This window comes from Bison bison, unplaced genomic scaffold, assembly GCF_000754665.1.
Source record: "Bison bison bison isolate TAMUID 2011002044 unplaced genomic scaffold, Bison_UMD1.0 scf7180017863991, whole genome shotgun sequence".
Lineage (NCBI taxonomy): Eukaryota > Metazoa > Chordata > Mammalia > Artiodactyla > Bovidae > Bison > Bison bison.
Genome location: NW_011494563.1, coordinates 64,042 through 80,870, shown reverse-complemented (window position 1 = coordinate 80,870; position 16,829 = coordinate 64,042). Strand labels below are relative to the sequence as shown.

General features: G+C 39.5%; 1 protein-coding gene across 4 annotated transcripts in view; it reads left to right on the top strand.

Annotated features, from left to right (window-relative positions):
• The window catches only part of ZNF184 (zinc finger protein 184), a 20,251-nt gene extending 5,412 nt beyond the window's left edge, over positions 1 to 14,839 (top strand). For 3 of the 4 annotated variants that reach the window (XM_010834025.1, XM_010834027.1, XM_010834029.1), the window contains exons 3-6: positions 4,628 to 4,695; positions 8,046 to 8,172; positions 8,735 to 8,830; positions 12,470 to 14,586. In XM_010834025.1, coding sequence (XP_010832327.1) covers positions 4,628 to 4,695; positions 8,046 to 8,172; positions 8,735 to 8,830; positions 12,470 to 14,430 — 2,252 coding nt within the window. In that variant the 3' untranslated portion in view covers positions 14,431 to 14,586. Of the gene's footprint in view, positions 1 to 4,627; positions 4,696 to 8,045; positions 8,173 to 8,734; positions 8,831 to 12,469 lie in introns of all 4 variants that reach the window. The other variant, XM_010834026.1, reaches the window with a different exon arrangement.
• Positions 14,840 to 16,829: the final 1,990 nt, after the last annotated feature.

Sequence of the window (16,829 nt, the reverse complement as noted above, 5' to 3'; positions counted from 1 at the left end):
CATAAGGGATTTGATTTAGGTCATACCTGAATCATCTAGTGGTTTTCCCTACTTTTTTCAATTTAAGTCTGAATTTGGCAATAAGGAGTTCATGGTCTGAGCCACAGTCAGCTCCTGGTCTTGTTTTTGCTGACTGTATAGAGCTTCTCCATCTTTGGCTGCAAAGAATATAATCAGTCTGATTTCGGTGTTGACTATCTGGTGATGTCCATGTATAGAGTCTTCTCTTGTGTTGTTGGAAGAGGGTGTTTGCTATGACCAGTGCATTCTCTTGGCAAAACTCTATTAGCCTTTGCCCTGCTTCATTCCATATTCCAAGGCCAAATTTGCCTGTTACTCCAGGTGTTTCTTGATTTCCTACTTTTGCATTCCAGTCCCCTATAATGAAAAGGACATCTTTTTTGGGTGTTAGTTCTAAAAGGTCTTGTAGGTCTTCATAGAACCATTCAACTTCAGCTTCTTCAGCATTACTGGTTGGGGCATAGACTTGGCTTACTGTGATATCGAATGGTTTGCCTTGGAAACGAACAGAGATCATTCTGTCGTTTTTGAGATTGCATCCAAGTACTGCATTTCAGACTCTTTTGTTGACCATGATGGCTACTCCATTTCTTCTAAGAGATTCCTGCCCACAGTAGTAGATATAATGGTCATCTGAGTTAAATTCACCCATTCAGTCTATTTTAGTTCGCTGATTCCTAGAATGTCGACATTCACGCTTGCCATCTCCTGTTTGACCACTTCCAATTTGCGTTGATTCATGGACCTAACATTCTAGGTTCCTATGCAATATTGCTCTTTACAGCATCGGACCTTGCTTCTATCACCAGTCACATCCACAACTGGGTATTGTTTTTGCTTTGGCTCCATCCCTTCATTCTTTCTGGAGTTATTTCTCCACTGATCTCCTGTAGCATATTGGGTACCTACCCACCTGGGGAGTTCCTCTTTCAGTATCCTATCATTTTGCCTTTTCATACTGTTCATGGGGTTCTCAAAACAAGAATACTGAAGTGGTTTGCCATTCCCTTCTCCAGTGGACCACATTCTGTCAGATCTCTCCACCATGACCCGCCCATCTTGGGTGGCCCCACAGGGCATGGCTTAGTTTCATTGAGTTAGACAAGGCTGTGGCCCGTGTGATTTGGTTGACTAGTTTTCTGTGATTATGGTTTCAGTGTGTCTGCCCTCTGATGCCCTCTCGCCACACCTACCATCTTACCTGGGTTTCTCTTACCTTGGACGAGGGGTATCTCCTCACCACCGCCCCTCCTGACCTTGAACGTGGAGTAGCTCCTCTCGGTCCTCTTGCGCCCCCGCAGCCACCGCTCCTTGGACGTGGGGTTGCTCCTCTTGGCTGCCTCCCGTGACCTCTGGCGTGGGGTAGCTCCTCCCGGCCGCTGCCCCTGGCCTTGGGTGTGGGGTAGCTCCTCTAGGCCACTGCCCCTGGCCTCGGGCGTGGGGTAGCTCCTTTAGGCCGCTCCTGCACCGTCGCAGCCTGGCACTCTCAGCTGCCACTCCTGGCCTCGGACGTGGGGTAGCTGTTGGTGGTAGGGCTGGAATTTGAACCAATCCCTTGGTGGACCCAAGAAGCCTCACTGGAGGCACGAAAACCTCTGGACAGGAGGGTGGACGGCCCCTTTGCAGGCTCCCGGGGTAAGCAGTGTCCAATTTATAGTTTCCACACAGGCCTGGCCTCCCCAGGGCGGGCAGAGATTCCTTAAGAAATTAAAAATAGAACTACCATATAATCCAGCAATCCCATTTCTGGCTGTGTATCCAGAGGAAATGAAATCACTATCTCAAAGAGATATATGCAACCCGTATTCATTGCAGCATTATTTATACTAGTCAAGACATGAAAGCAGCCTTAGTGCCCATCAGTGGATAAATGGATAAAGAAAATATGGTATATATTTATATTTCCATAGCGGCCATGCCAATGTACATTCCCACCAACAGTGAACAAAGGTTCCTTTTTCTCCACATGCTCACCAACATTTATCTCTTGTGTTTGTGATAATATTCATTCTAACATCTCTGAGGTGATATCTCATTGTGGTTTTGATTTGCATTTCCCTGATGTTTAGTGATATCAAGGACCTTTTAATATACATTGGCCATTTGTATGTCTTCTTTGGAAAAATAACTATTAAGGTTCTCTGCCCATTTTTAAATTGGATCATTTGGGTTTTTTGGCTGTTGATTTGTATGAGTTCCTTACATATTCTGGATACTGGCCACTTATTAGATACACGATTTGCAAATTTTCTACCATTCCACAGGTTGCCCTTTTATTTTACAAATTGTCTCTTTTGCTTTTTAGTTTGATGTTATCTCACTTTTTTTGGGGGGGGGTTACATATCTGTCTGTGTACAACATTTCCTCTTACTGTTAAAAACTTCAATGAAAAAATCTTCATTTTTTTTTTTCGTCAAGATTTCTATTACAAAATGTCTTTTCCATACTGTCAAAATGAAGTCTGAAATAACAGTTGCTTTTATTGCTTCCTCTCCTTCTTGAGAATTGGACTTTCATGTCAGCCATTACTCTGAATAGACCTCCTAAGAGCAAAGTTTGTTTTCATTTTGTTTATTGATGTTTAAGTTACTACATTAAGTGCATGAATCTTGAGCATACCACTTAATTAATTTTTATATATTATACACAGTGTAACTACCACCCACACTAAGATATGGAATATTTCTATTGCCCCAGCAGTCTCTCTTGTGTGCCTGTCAGTCAGTAGCCCTCTAGAGGTAACCACTGTTCTAAGTTTTTTAATTTAATATACAGGCACACTTCAGAGATATTATGGGTTTAGTTCTAGCCACTGTAATAAATCGTGTATTGAAATAAACTGAATCCCATGAGTTTCTTGGTTTCCTAGCGCATATAAAAAAGTTATGTTTGTACTATATTTTTGTCTAAGTGTACAAAAAGCACTATGTGTAAAAAAATGTATATACCTAATCCAAAAAAAATAGGTAATTGCTAAAAAATGCTAAACATCATCTCAACCTTTAGGAAGTTATAGTAGTAGCATGAAAAATTACTGGTCACAGATCACCATAAAAAATACAGTAATAACAAAAAGTTTGAAATATTGTTGAAAATTACTAAAATGTGACACACAGACATGAAGTGAGAAAATGTGTTGGAAAAAAATGGTGCCAATAGACTAGCTCAAAATGGGATTGCCACAGGCCTTCAATTTGTAAAAAGAAAAATTTTAAAAACCCAGTGTCTAAGAAGTGCAAATAAAGTGAAGCACAATAAAATGAGGTATGCCTGCAAATGTACTCATATTGTATGTATTCTTTTGTCTTATTTTGCTCAATATTGTTTATGAGATATATCCATGTTGTTAGGTAAAGCATTCTTTTATCAGAGAAGGCAATGGCACCCCACTCCAGTACTCTTGCCTGGAAAATCCCATGGACAGAGGAGCCTGGTGGGCTACAGCCCATGGGGTCGCTAAGAGTTGGACACGGCTGAGAGACTTCACTTTCACTTTTCACTTTCATGCATTGGAGAAGGAAATGGCAACCCACTCCAGTGTTCTTGCCTGGAGAATCCCAGGGACAGGGGAGCCTGGTGGCTGCCATCTATGGTGTCACACAGAGTCGGACACGACTGAAGCGACTTAGCAGCAGCAGCAGTATGTATTCTTTTGTGTTTGTCTTATTTTGCTCAATATTGTTTATGAGGTATATCCATGTTGTTAGGTAAAGCATCCTTTTATATTTTGGAATACTATTCTGTTGTATGAATATACCACAGTTTATCCATTCTGCTGAAAGCCATTTGGATTCTTTCTGATTTGGGCATATTATAAGTAAACCTTCTATAAACAATCTTGTACAAGTCTTTTGGTGGACATAACCCCTCATTTCTCTGGGTATATGCATAGGAGTGGAATTGTGGAATCATAGGACAGGTATATGTATATCTTTCATATATACTGACAAACAGTTTTTCTTATGATTGGTAAATATTTACCCCCACAGCAATGTACAGAAGTTCTAATCTCTGTATTCTTGCCAGTAGTTAGTACTGACCATGTCTATTGAATTTTAGACACTCTGGTGGGTAGGTAATGTAGCTAAGTATATGTCATTGTGATATTTAATTGGTATTAATATCAAAGTTTCAAAGGGTAAGGGGAAGACTTTTGGAAAGTAATCTGATTGTTAATTTTATATGTAGCAGAGAATATGTACATCTATAAAGGGATTGTATCCATTCTTCACCAAACTCCCATCCAGACTGCCACAGTGGATACATGTTAAAAGGATGTTAAAGGGAAATTCCCTTTATACATGTACATTGTCAGAAGGCAGCAGAAATATTTTGCCTCACTTAATGAAGAATATGGATTAAGTTGTATGATGAAAGTGACTGTGAGTATGTAGGGGCAAAATTGAATCTTAAAGTAAAGTAATTCTTTACTTCCTAAGTCTACTGATGAAAGTACAAGGGTCTTAGTCAGCAGTTATCTTGTGTTTTTGTTTTTTGTTTTTAGAAGAAAATGGTATAATTCCTGCTGTTTTCGTGTAGAAAAAATAAGTGGATTTTACAGCTAACTTGAACAGGATTCATTGTAGTTTCTTTTCCCTCCACTAGATCTGTCTGCTCCAGAGTCTGCCCTTTTCCAAGGGGGGCATACTTTACTCCCATCAGCTAGTTTTCAGGTAAGTTGAGATTTCCTTTACATTTCAGTCCTTAGAGAGGAATTGTGTATTATTTTGGTGTGATGTGTGTTTATCTAAGAACCAATGTTGGCAATTCATTGTGGGCTCCCATTTGCCAACCACTTTCTTCCTAACTCTGCCTCTCCAGCTTGACTAATATATTCATCACTCACTTCTTACTTACATCTTGCCATGTGCCAGCAATGAGAGAGCAAAACTTGATATTTTACCTGAATAGACCAAATGACTGCTACAAAAATATAAATCTTAAAAAGGTGAAGTGAGTACCATGGAAAATGGAGAAGCAACAAAAATCTATGTAGTCTAGAGAGTTTAGGAGAGTTTGTGCAGTTCTCATTGCTGCTTTCTTGTGTAACTCCCTTCCATATAGTACTCTGTCCTGTGAACTCTAGTCACCTTGACTTCCTCAAACTCAGCATTATCTTGTCAGTTCAGAGAATCTGCAGGGTGGGTCTTGAATTCCCCTTCCCTGCACCCCTGCCTGGAAGCTCAAAGCAGTAAGCTGGAGCAGTTGTAGGGCTCGCTTCATTTGTTTCCTGATTCATGGAGATCACTGTTCTTTGTTATCTGAAATTCAGTGCCTTGGAAACTTGTTTCATACATTTTGTCTGGAATTTTTTGGTTATTTAATGCAGGAGGGTAAATCCAATCCTGTTAATCCCATCAGGGCCACAGCTTGATCTTTTTAAGATTTGTTTTTGCATTGTAAGCTTTGCCAGGGCTGATCTAGTGCAGTCTTACTATTGGGCTGTGTTTTCAGGGTCCCTATGACCACCATTTACTTCAGTGATTTGCTAGGATGATTCACCCACCCCAGCAGCATAACTCAGGAATGGAGATCATGACCACAAAGGATACACAGTAGGATCAGAAGGAAAAAGATACTCATAAGGCTCCAAAGAAATCTGGCTGTACTTTCTCTGTTGCTGTTGTCCACAGAGACATGAGAAATGTCTCTCATCGAGGAAGTCTGCTTGAGTCTCTCAGTCCAGAGTTCTTAAAAGGGAGCTGATCACATCAGTGTGTGCTCCCTTGTGGCTGTTAACTAGTCGTGGTGCAGGCCTCAAACTGGGCACCACATGTGCATCATAAATCTTCACGTATACTTTAAATAATGCTGACAGTCTGGTACATCCTGCCCCAGTATTCCAGGCACACAATAACTTCGTCAGTCATTGACTATAAACATTCATTTTCAGAGCTTGTTTAAGGTTCAGAAACATGGATCCAAGTGTCCCTGGAAATTAGCAAAGATTGAGCAAACTGGACTTGCTGCTTTAACGCTTTCCTCACAGGCTAAACTTGTCCTGCTACTAAGGTACACTGGGACTGTTTGTGGGAGCTGATTGCTCATATCATCTTAACTCTGGGTTCAGTTGTGTCATATTGGTAGCTTGTCATTGCCTGTGAAGATTGTATTTACACCAGATTTTTGGAGCTCCTCCTCTGTGCATCTCCCTTGTCTCTAGTATCTATCATGCAAATCCCTTGCCTTTGTAATCCTGAGCTGCCACCTGTGTCTCTTTAGTTCAGGAAGACCACTGTGCCTTGCTCAGGTTCTGCTCCCTGCTCTGCAGTCTGGAGATGCTTCCAGGCAGGAAACTGAAGGATCTGAGGAGCTTGTGTGATTTTCTCCCTTTTCTCAGGATCACAGTTCTGTTCTGTCTGCTGTTCAAAGTACTAAAACTCTTGTTTCAGTTATATTGCAGAGTTTTATAGTTGTTTACACTGGGAAAGCTAGTCCAGTTGCTCTGTCATGGATATAAGTCCCAATAATTTATCTGTTTTAAAACAAAATTAACTCATTTGCTCAGGAAGTTCCCCTGCGTTGCCTCTGAGTCCCACTAGAGTTGCACTGATAATATTTCATAGTGTATTCTTTTAGCTTTTTCTCTGTGCATTAACATACAAACTTTCCTATTCATAAAAATAAAAATGGTGTAATACCATGTATGCCATTTTTAGTATGACATACATTTCCTAATCAGTGCATATAGAGACACTTTATTTTTTGATACACTTTATTTTTAAAATGTCTACATGAACTGCTTTGGTATGGATGTACCATGTATTCTTTAACCTCTGTCCTATTAATGGACATTTAAGTTTACTTTTTTTCCTCACAAACAATGTTGCAAGGATATTTTTATATATGTTTTTGCATCCCAGGGTGTTTCTAGAGAATAAATTCCTACAAGCTACAAACTTGGATTGAATGATATATGCATTTAAAGTTTTGATAGATCCTGGCAGACTGCCCCTGTATAGATTGCATTAGTGTTCTGTTCCCACCATAATATACATGAGCACTTTCAGCCGTGTTCCCTAATCTGATATCTCATTGTTTTATTATGTTTTTCTTGGAATGGAGCATGTTTTCATGGTTTTAAGGCCATAGATGAATTGCCTGTGTGGGTTGTTGGCCTTTTTTTGTTATTGTTGTAGGTTGTTAATCTTTCATCCATTTTGCTATTTGCAGGAGCTCGGAATGTTGCATTTTGTTTATGGTTTTTTACAGAAGCTTTACATTTTATGTAGTTCTATCTGGCAATCTCTCTCATAATTTTTGCCTTCCACATATCAAGCTTATGAAAGTATTTTTATGTCTTTTATTCTATTATCTTATTTTTGCTTTTTCTTTAAAATTTAATGTCCAATCCAGCAGATATTTTTGTGATGCCATGAAGTAGGGAACTCACTTTATTTTTTTCTCAAATAGACAGTTATTTGTTATGACACCATTTAGTGACTAATCCACCATCTCAAAGCTAATTTGAAAGTTGCTTAATCCCATTTAGTTCTTATAAACAAAGCTGTATTTTTGCGTTGTCTGTTTTTCATTGAGTTTTATTCCATACTAGACCAGTATGTTTTACCTTTCAGTATACTTTACTATGTTATTTAGTATATTTTGAAATGTGGTAGGGTAAGTCTCCTCCCCAGATTCTTTCAAACACATTTTTGGCTGTTCTTGCACTTATAGTAGTAAAACATATTATTGATGTTAGTAGGTTTACTCTTGATATTTCAGATATCTTGAAACACAGAGATGATAATGATGATAATTATGAAGATCAATATAACAGCAGTCAACATTGAGCACTTGCTAGACCCTAAATTAAGCATTTGATAGCAAACATTTCTTATTTAATTCTTTCAGTAATCCCACGAGTCAGGTTCTGTTTTTATATTCATTTTGCAAAGGAGGAATTATCAAAATCATTTTTCAGATAGCCCAGAACTTCCCTTACTTCTATCAGTATAGCTAAATTTGCCCCTTTCTGAGGTAAATGCTTTATGGCTAAGCAGAAATATGTCTGGTCTTCTAGGAATCAGTGACCTTCAAGGATGTGATAGTGGACTTTACCCAGGAAGAATGGAAACAGCTGGATCCCGTACAGAGAGGTTTATTCAGGGATGTGACATTGGAGAATTATACACATCTGGTCTCTATAGGTAAGGATGACTTTTCTGAGTTAATATCTGGAGGTGTGGAGGAGGAGGGAACTCATGTACTTAGGTGAGTTTTTTCCTTTCAGTTAAGGAACCAAAAACTTCTTTGAAAGGTTTTGAAAAGGTTTCTGCTCTCTAGTAGCCTTCCTTCATAGTTCAGTTGGTAAAGAATCTGCCTACAATGTGGGAGACCTGGGTTTGATCCCTGGGTTAGGAAGATCCCCTGGAGAAGGGAAAGGCTACCTACTCCAGTATTCTGGCCTGGAGAATTCCACTGACTGTATGGTCCATGGGGTCACAAAGAGTCAGACACGACTGAGTGGCTTTCACTTTCACTCTCTAGTAAGTAGAAGGACAAACTAATAATTTTTCTAAAGCCAGATCAGTTTCCAAGTTATACCACATTTGGGAACGTATAACATCAAAGCTTTGTATATGTCTTCCTTCCATCTGATTTGTCCACCTCTCCTTTCCTCTAAAGACAAAGCGATGAGAATGAACTCTGAGAAGGCACTTTTCTCTCACTACAGAAAGGTAACTTTTTTTTTTTTATTCCAATGCATAGGACTCCAAGTTTCCAAACCTGATGTGATTTCCCAGTTAGAGCAAGGGACAGAGCCGTGGATTGTGGAGCCCAGCATTCCAGTAGGGACCCCTGGAGGTAAGTAGTGGGTACCCAGCAGATGAATGTTATTAACTCTGACCACCGGCCTGATGAGAGGATTTTACACCTGAAATGTAAATGTACTTGCTTCTCCTTAAAGTGTCTGTTGGGAAGGCATTTGTACTTTCTTATGTGTTGTCAAAACACCAAATGTCTCAACATGTGAATACGTATACATTTTTATGCTCCTTTCAGAGGACGTGTCCTTCCTGCTCTTTTCTAAAAGCAACTTCTTGACATGGAATCTGGATTCTATCCTTTCCCAACTTCCTTTGGGACCCAAGTCTTATAATTATTAGTACTTTTCAGTCCTTAAAGTTTTCTTTTTGGATCTCTAGGCTCCATTCCCATAACCTTCAAACAGAAATAGGTACCTAAATTCCAGATACTTTTACTCAACGCTGTTAATCTATCTGGCCACCATCCGGTCTGCCTTTTTGCTTTCCCAACCAAACTCTGCGAAAGTGAGTTCCATACCTGTAGACATCATTTTTTTTCATACCTAGTCCTGCCTTAATCTCATTGTGTAGCTTCTTATCCTACACAGTATTGTCTTGTCCTTGACATTATGAATAACTTTCTTCTAAACCTTGATTCTTAAATTGCACAGAGAGACCTCTTCAAAGATCTGACCCTGAAAAAATATAGAAACTAAGACACTTTAGGTAAGGAATATATCTTCAAAAGTAATGAGGTAGACATGGGGGTCCTTTTTTATGGGGAGAAAAAAAGCATGCAGTGTTCAAATTTGGGAAGTGCTGAATTAGCTAAATTTTAGCAGGTTTCATTCTCTTTTTTTTTGGCTGTGCAGGGTCTTTGTTGCAGACCACCATTGTGGTGTTGGCTTGTGGACTCTGGAGCATGGGCTCAGTAGTTGTGTCACATGGGCTTACTTGGTTCATAGCATGTGGGATCTTCCCAGACCAGGGAGCCAACCCATGTCCCCTGTATAAGCAGGTGGATTCTTATCCATTGTGCCACCAGGGAAGTCCTTTAGCAGGTTTCTTATTGGAGAACCACTTAGAGATTTTTTTTTTCTTTTACATAGTCGAGAATTATGAATTTCTAAGAGTTGCATAGAATGTAACATTTCTCTCCCCCATCCTCCTAACCATGATTCTGGTTTGTTTTTTTTATACTGCACCTTTAAAATCTTGCTTTTAAAAGATGGTTTCATGGAACACAACTTGAAAAACTAATTTTTTAAAAATAAGAGCTTTATTAACTTATGTTTACAGTTTGTTAACTTTTGGAAAGTTAACAATGAGGTGGCCACTGGCCCAAGCCCTTGTCTGCATCATTTTCCTGTCTTCTTTATTACCATCTTCTCTAGGCTGTCTTGGTGACTTGGCCCCCACCGGATTGTGAGAGAGAGAGATAGATATATAGATATATATATATATATATATTTATTTACCTATCTGTGTATACACACACACACACACACACACACATTTTGTCTTGCTAGTCTATCTTGTTCTTTTGCAGCCTGAATGACAGCACCCTCTATTATCTCTCCAGGCACAGGATGTCAGAATATACTGTGGTCATTGCCCGTTGATTTTGCATACTGTATAGTAAAGTGAAAATTGCTTCCTGCAGTAGGAGTGGTACTGTTCAGTCTGGCCTTCTGGAATTTTCTCCAATCTTTCATTCATAAACCCACTCCTGATACTCTGGTTACTCTCTTGGTTAGTGCATGGACAGTATGACAATGTGGATAATATTGGTCAGTCTGTTGCATGTTTATTGCTTTCATCTGGAACTCCAACCTGGCTCAAGATCAGTCACTTCTACACTCTTTTTGCCTTTAACAGCATATGACTCTATGGTCTCCATATCCTTCCCTGTGAAGTACTTCCAGGAGATAATTTTTATGGTTATCTACTGTACAAGTAGATAACAACAACAAGGGCTTCCCTAGTGGCTCAGATGGTAAAGCATCTGTCTGCAATACAGGAGACCCGGGTTTGATCCCTGGGTTGGGAAGATCCCCTGGAGAAGGAAATGGCAGCCCACTCCAGTACTCTTGCCTGGAAAATCCCGTGGACCGCGGAGCCTGGTAGGTTACCGTCCATGGGGTCACAAAGAAACAGACATGACTGAGCGACTTCACTTTCACTGTACAAGTAGTAGTTCCTTTGTGGTTCAGCTCATAAAGAATCCGCCTGGAATGTGGGAGACCTGGGTTTGATCCCTGGGTTGGGAGGATCCCCCGGAGAAGGGAAGGGCTATCCACTTCAGTATTCTGGCCTGGAGAATTCCATGGACTGTTTAGTCCATGGGGTCGCAAAGAGTCAGACACGACTGAGTACCTTTCACTCACTATACAAATATATCCTTCTTAGTGTCAGTTTTGTTGTGGGAAACATATCCATTTCTTATATTGATTGGTTGTTCCCCCCCAAACTTGTTTTGCATTAATCTTCTTGTCCCTGCTAGAGAAATATTGCTGTTAAGAGGCTGCCTGCCCTTCTACATGCTGGTAGGTGCTGCACCATTACCCATGGTTCCAGGTATGGAGGGGATGGTAGGCAGCTCTGGCTCCCTGCCCTGCTCCTCATGCTACAGTGATAATGGTGATGATCACAGCTGGGCTGGTAGCACAGGTGATTCAGGGTTTGCTGGGGGTCTGCTGTACCTTCCTGTTACCAGTGGAACCAAAGAAATGCTGTTTTAAATACAGCCTTTTTTTCTTTACTAGATCTGCCAACACTGACTACCCTGTCGTCTTTCTTGTCTTGACACAAGATAAACTATCCCACAGTAGACAGCATAATAGTGTAACTCTACTTCCTGATTATGTACTTTTCTGGTTTTTTATATTCTTTTGCTTGTTTGCTGAAAACTGCTTTCTTTCATTAGTATATTTTATTCATCCATTATACTAAACACACTCAAGAATCTTTCCTTATCACTGTTCTTTTTTCACATACATTCTTACATCTTTAGCTATTCTTTTCCTTCCTTTTTTGAGCTGATAGTTTCTATCCTATATTTGAACATTTTAGTTATTCTGCTACTTTTGGCATCTTCCATCCCCTCAAACACCATTATCGTCTAGTCCTCCTTTTCTCTTATTCTCAAAATGCCTAGGGTTGACGTTGTCATCTTCCTCCACCTAAATTATTTTCTTTACTATTTACAACTTTCTCATTTCTAGCAGTGATACAGCTACTCCTTCAGTTTTCTAGGCTATAAACCATGGAGCCCAAGTCATATCTTCTGTTTGTCTTATCTTGAAATCATGCTTCTTAGATTTTTGTTTTGTTGTTCACTGGCAAGGAATCCCTGTTCAGACTGCCCTTTTTAGATCCAGTCCATCTTGTCTACTTAGCTATGTCTGTGGTCACTTTCTAAATTTACTGTCACCTTAAATGAAGTTCCCTTCCTGGTAGAGATTATCTGTGAAATTAAATTAGGCAGTCTCTTGCTGCTCTCATATTTTATTTATCATTCTCCTTACCTCTTTCCAAATGTCTCCCCCAAAAATAGGGCTGTATTTGAAAGTTCTCAGAATTCCCTGAGGGCTTTATTTTTAGTTTCATTAGGTCATCCCCACAGTAACACTTTTGTTGTTGTATTTGTTTTTCTTCCCTCGATTCAGAGTATGCTGACATTTTCTTTTTCTTTCAGACTGGGTGACAAGACCAGAAAATAGCATAACAGCCTCAGAGCTGGACATTTCTGGAGAAGAGCCGTCTCCAGGGGCAGTAGCAGAAAAGCACAAAAGGGATGATCCTTGGAGCACCAACTTCTTAGAAACTTGTGAATCCAAAGGCAGTCCAGAGAGGCAGCAGGCAAACAAACAGACACTGCCAAGGGAAATAAAAATAACTGAAAAGACCATACCAACTTTGGAGCAAGCACATGTAAATAATGACTTTGAAAAAAGCATCAGTGTGAGTTTAGACCTTTTAACACACAAACAAATATCTCCAAAACAAACCTCTACTAAAACAAATGTCAAACAGAATTTAAACCCAGTTAAAAAAGAGAAATCTTGTAAGTGCAATGAATGTGGAAAAGCTTTTACTTATTGTTCAGCTCTTATTCGCCATCAGAGAACGCATACTGGAGAAAAACCCTACAAATGTAATGAATGTGAAAAAGCCTTCAGCCGGAGTGAAAACCTTATAAACCATCAAAGAATTCATACTGGAGATAAACCATATAAATGTGATCAGTGCGGGAAAGGCTTCATTGAGGGTCCATCTCTTACTCAACATCAAAGAATTCACACTGGAGAAAAACCCTATAAGTGTGATGAATGTGGGAAAGCTTTTAGTCAGAGAACCCACCTTGTTCAGCATCAGAGAATACACACTGGTGAGAAACCATATACTTGTAATGAGTGTGGAAAAGCCTTTAGCCAGAGAGGCCACTTCATGGAACATCAGAAAATCCATACAGGAGAAAAACCTTTTAAATGCGACGAATGTGATAAAACATTTACCAGGAGCACACACCTTACTCAACATCAAAAAATCCATACTGGAGAGAAAACCTATAAATGTAATGAATGTGGAAAGGCTTTCAATGGACCCTCAACGTTTATTCGTCATCATATGATTCATACTGGGGAAAAACCATATGAGTGCAATGAATGTGGTAAAGCCTTCAGTCAGCACTCAAACCTCACTCAGCATCAGAAAACACATACTGGGGAGAAACCTTATGATTGTGCTGAGTGTGGGAAATCCTTTAGTTATTGGTCATCCCTTGCTCAACATCTCAAAATTCATACTGGAGAAAAACCTTACAAATGCAATGAATGTGGAAAGGCCTTCAGTTACTGCTCATCCCTTACTCAACATCGGAGAATTCACACCAGAGAAAAGCCTTTTGAATGCAGTGAATGTGGAAAGGCTTTCAGTTATCTCTCAAACCTTAATCAACATCAGAAAACTCATACCCAAGAGAAAGCTTATGAATGTAAGGAATGTGGGAAGGCCTTTATTCGAAGTTCATCTCTTGCTAAACATGAAAGGATTCATACTGGTGAGAAACCCTATCAGTGTCATGAATGTGGGAAAACCTTCAGTTACGGCTCATCCCTTATTCAGCATAGGAAAATACATACTGGAGAAAGACCTTACAAGTGTAATGAATGTGGGCGAGCCTTCAACCAGAACATACACCTTACACAGCATAAGAGAATTCACACGGGAGCAAAGCCTTATGAGTGTGCCGAGTGTGGCAAAGCCTTTCGACATTGTTCATCTCTTGCTCAACATCAAAAAACACACACAGAAGAAAAACCCTACCATTGTAATAAGTGTGAAAAGGCCTTTAGCCAGAGCTCCCATCTGGCACAGCATCAACGAATTCACACTGGAGAGAAGCCCTATAAGTGCAATGAATGTGACAAAACCTTTAGCCGGAGCACTCATCTGACTGAACATCAAAATACTCATACTGGAGAGAAACCTTACAACTGTAATGAATGCAGGAAGACTTTCAGCCAGAGCACTTACCTCATTCAGCATCAGAGGATTCATTCAGCAGAGAAGCCTTTTGGATGTAATGATTGTGGAAAAGCCTTCAGATACCGTTCTGCTCTCAACAAACATCAGAGACTGCACCCTGGCATATGACTCTTCTAGGATCATCCTAAACATAGGGGATGCATTTATTCGGGGATACATTTACTCTGGTTTGTCCTTTTGTTCAACACAGAAGAATCAGGTTGGATTGAGAAACTGCTGAAAATACTTCTACTTTTCACTGTTGTGCTGTGGAATAGAAAGTGCATTGGGCTGAAATAATCCGATTATGTTGTTAAGCAATTTTGTGACATTGGCAAATTCAGCCATTTTAAGCTTCAGTTTCCTCTGTGAACTGAGGGATTTGGAGTAGGTCATTTCAAAGGTCATTTATTCAGTTTTGTATGTTTACAATATATTCTTGAATAGGATTATTATACATCAGCATTTTGCTTTGTTGCTTCTAGAGTATATGTATTTATGCATGTTTTGCTAATAGAAAGCATTTATGTTTCAGCAAGTAGACTGGAGGTCGGTTATGCTCCTGTTCTAACACATTCAAGTTCTTTAAGTAACTGATTCCTAATAAAAAGAATTGTAAAATACCCTCAAATTAACAATTCAGGAGCATATAATGGCTCACTTAAGTCAGTACAAGTATTAAACCTTCCTATTATTTTGTCTTCTAGTATGTTTTAACATTCTAGAAGTTTATCACAACTACATAGACCCTCTACTACAGCTTACACCTGTGCTATTTAACCCTAGTTACATAGTGAAATCACTTCAGTAACTATAAAATTCTGTTGGCCAAGACTCCACCCCCAGTGACTAATTGGCTCAGGGAGTAGGGTCCAGGCTTGAGTATCTTTTTTAAACTCCTAATATGTACCCTGGAAAGAAAAACTGGATTTCAGTACTCACTCCCTTAGTACCTTCTTGTAGCTACTCCTAGAAGCTCACAGGTAGCTATTGCATACACATAATGTAATTTTGACTGTTAGTTTGTTTTGTAAATTGATTTCTCAAACTCTGAGAGGTAAGGTCAATTTGTTTCCTTACCAAAGTGCAGAAATTAAATGGCTGTATAAAATAATAGTCATTTTATTTGCTTTTCCTTGGCCACCTGATATCATAAGCAGATGACAGTGAGTGACACCCCTGAAGATGGGTGGCCCATAGGCTGCATGGCCATTTGTGACAACCCTGGTCAAAATAACATTTGAGCCTGAAATAAATGTGAATTTAGCCATAAAGAGATTGGCCCTCATATTTTCTCCAGATACAGTCTGGTTAAGTAGTCACCTCTTTTAGGAGCAATTGACAATTTCCTAGCCTGTCCTTGAGAATGGGGAGCTCTAAGAACAAAATGTAGCACTGAAATTGATCATTGTTTATATAAAGGGGTTCCAGACTCTTCCCACAAAGGAAGTTTGGGGGAGTGAGTGCTATAGCTCACTTCAAGTGAAAAAAATCCAGTTATTTTTGCTTATATAATGCCAGTGACCTGCATCAGATTTTTGTCACCTCCTTAAATGAAGATGCCAGGCAGTGAAGAACAGAATTCAGGAAATAAAGTAGCCATTTAAATCTCGGGACTTTTTTCTGTTGTTGTTTTGAAACATCCTTGAAGAAATGTCATCTTGGTATTTCTTCATTTCTCAAGGCTTCCCTTATATAGGAGTTTTTTTTAATCCCACAGCAGAGAGGTAGATGCTGGCAGAGAGGAATGGATCTCAGGTTATAGGATACACTTTGGTTGGAACCTGAGCCACTCCCACAGCATGAGGAGATGAAGTTTCTATATCCAGGTGAAGGGTCCTCCTGTTTTAAAGGAGATCCCAAAATAGAAAATACCAGAGTTTGTCTGAAATGAACAAGAAGACTCTGTTCTTTTGCCACACTGATTCCCATATGAGGGAACAGAATTTATTTGGGAATTTCTCACTAACCTTGGAAGACCTTACTTTGTTCCATTAATTTGATCTCTTCATAGATAATGGTCAGGTCAAACTCAGAGCATTGGGAATGTGTGATCACTGCCTAACTTAATTCTTTTATTAAAAACAAATCTGATCTTTCATGCCTTTATATTCTCAGACTGGATGTGTGCTAACCACTCCCAGACAATACAGGCCTAGAGAAGGGATAGGCAGTGTGGTTCTAGAACTTAACACGATCTCACAACTCTCTACTAGCTATCCCAGTTTTCTCAAAGTGGGTGAATTTGCAATTACTGCTGTTTCTCAGAGATACCAATCTACTTATACACTGTGGTAAACTAAGGTTTGGTCCTTTGTCACCTGATCTGTCCCTTAGCCATGTACTTAACCTTCCCTCCTTACTCCTATTTTAAGAGCAGAGTGAGTAATTTTAAGTTTCAAACTTTTTTCTTAATTTTGTCATTTATATGCCATAAACACCAACTATAACACTAACATTACTTCCTTAACATCATACGCAAAAGAGTAGAGCAAAATTAAAATCTAAAGGGGAGATTTTGAAGTTAG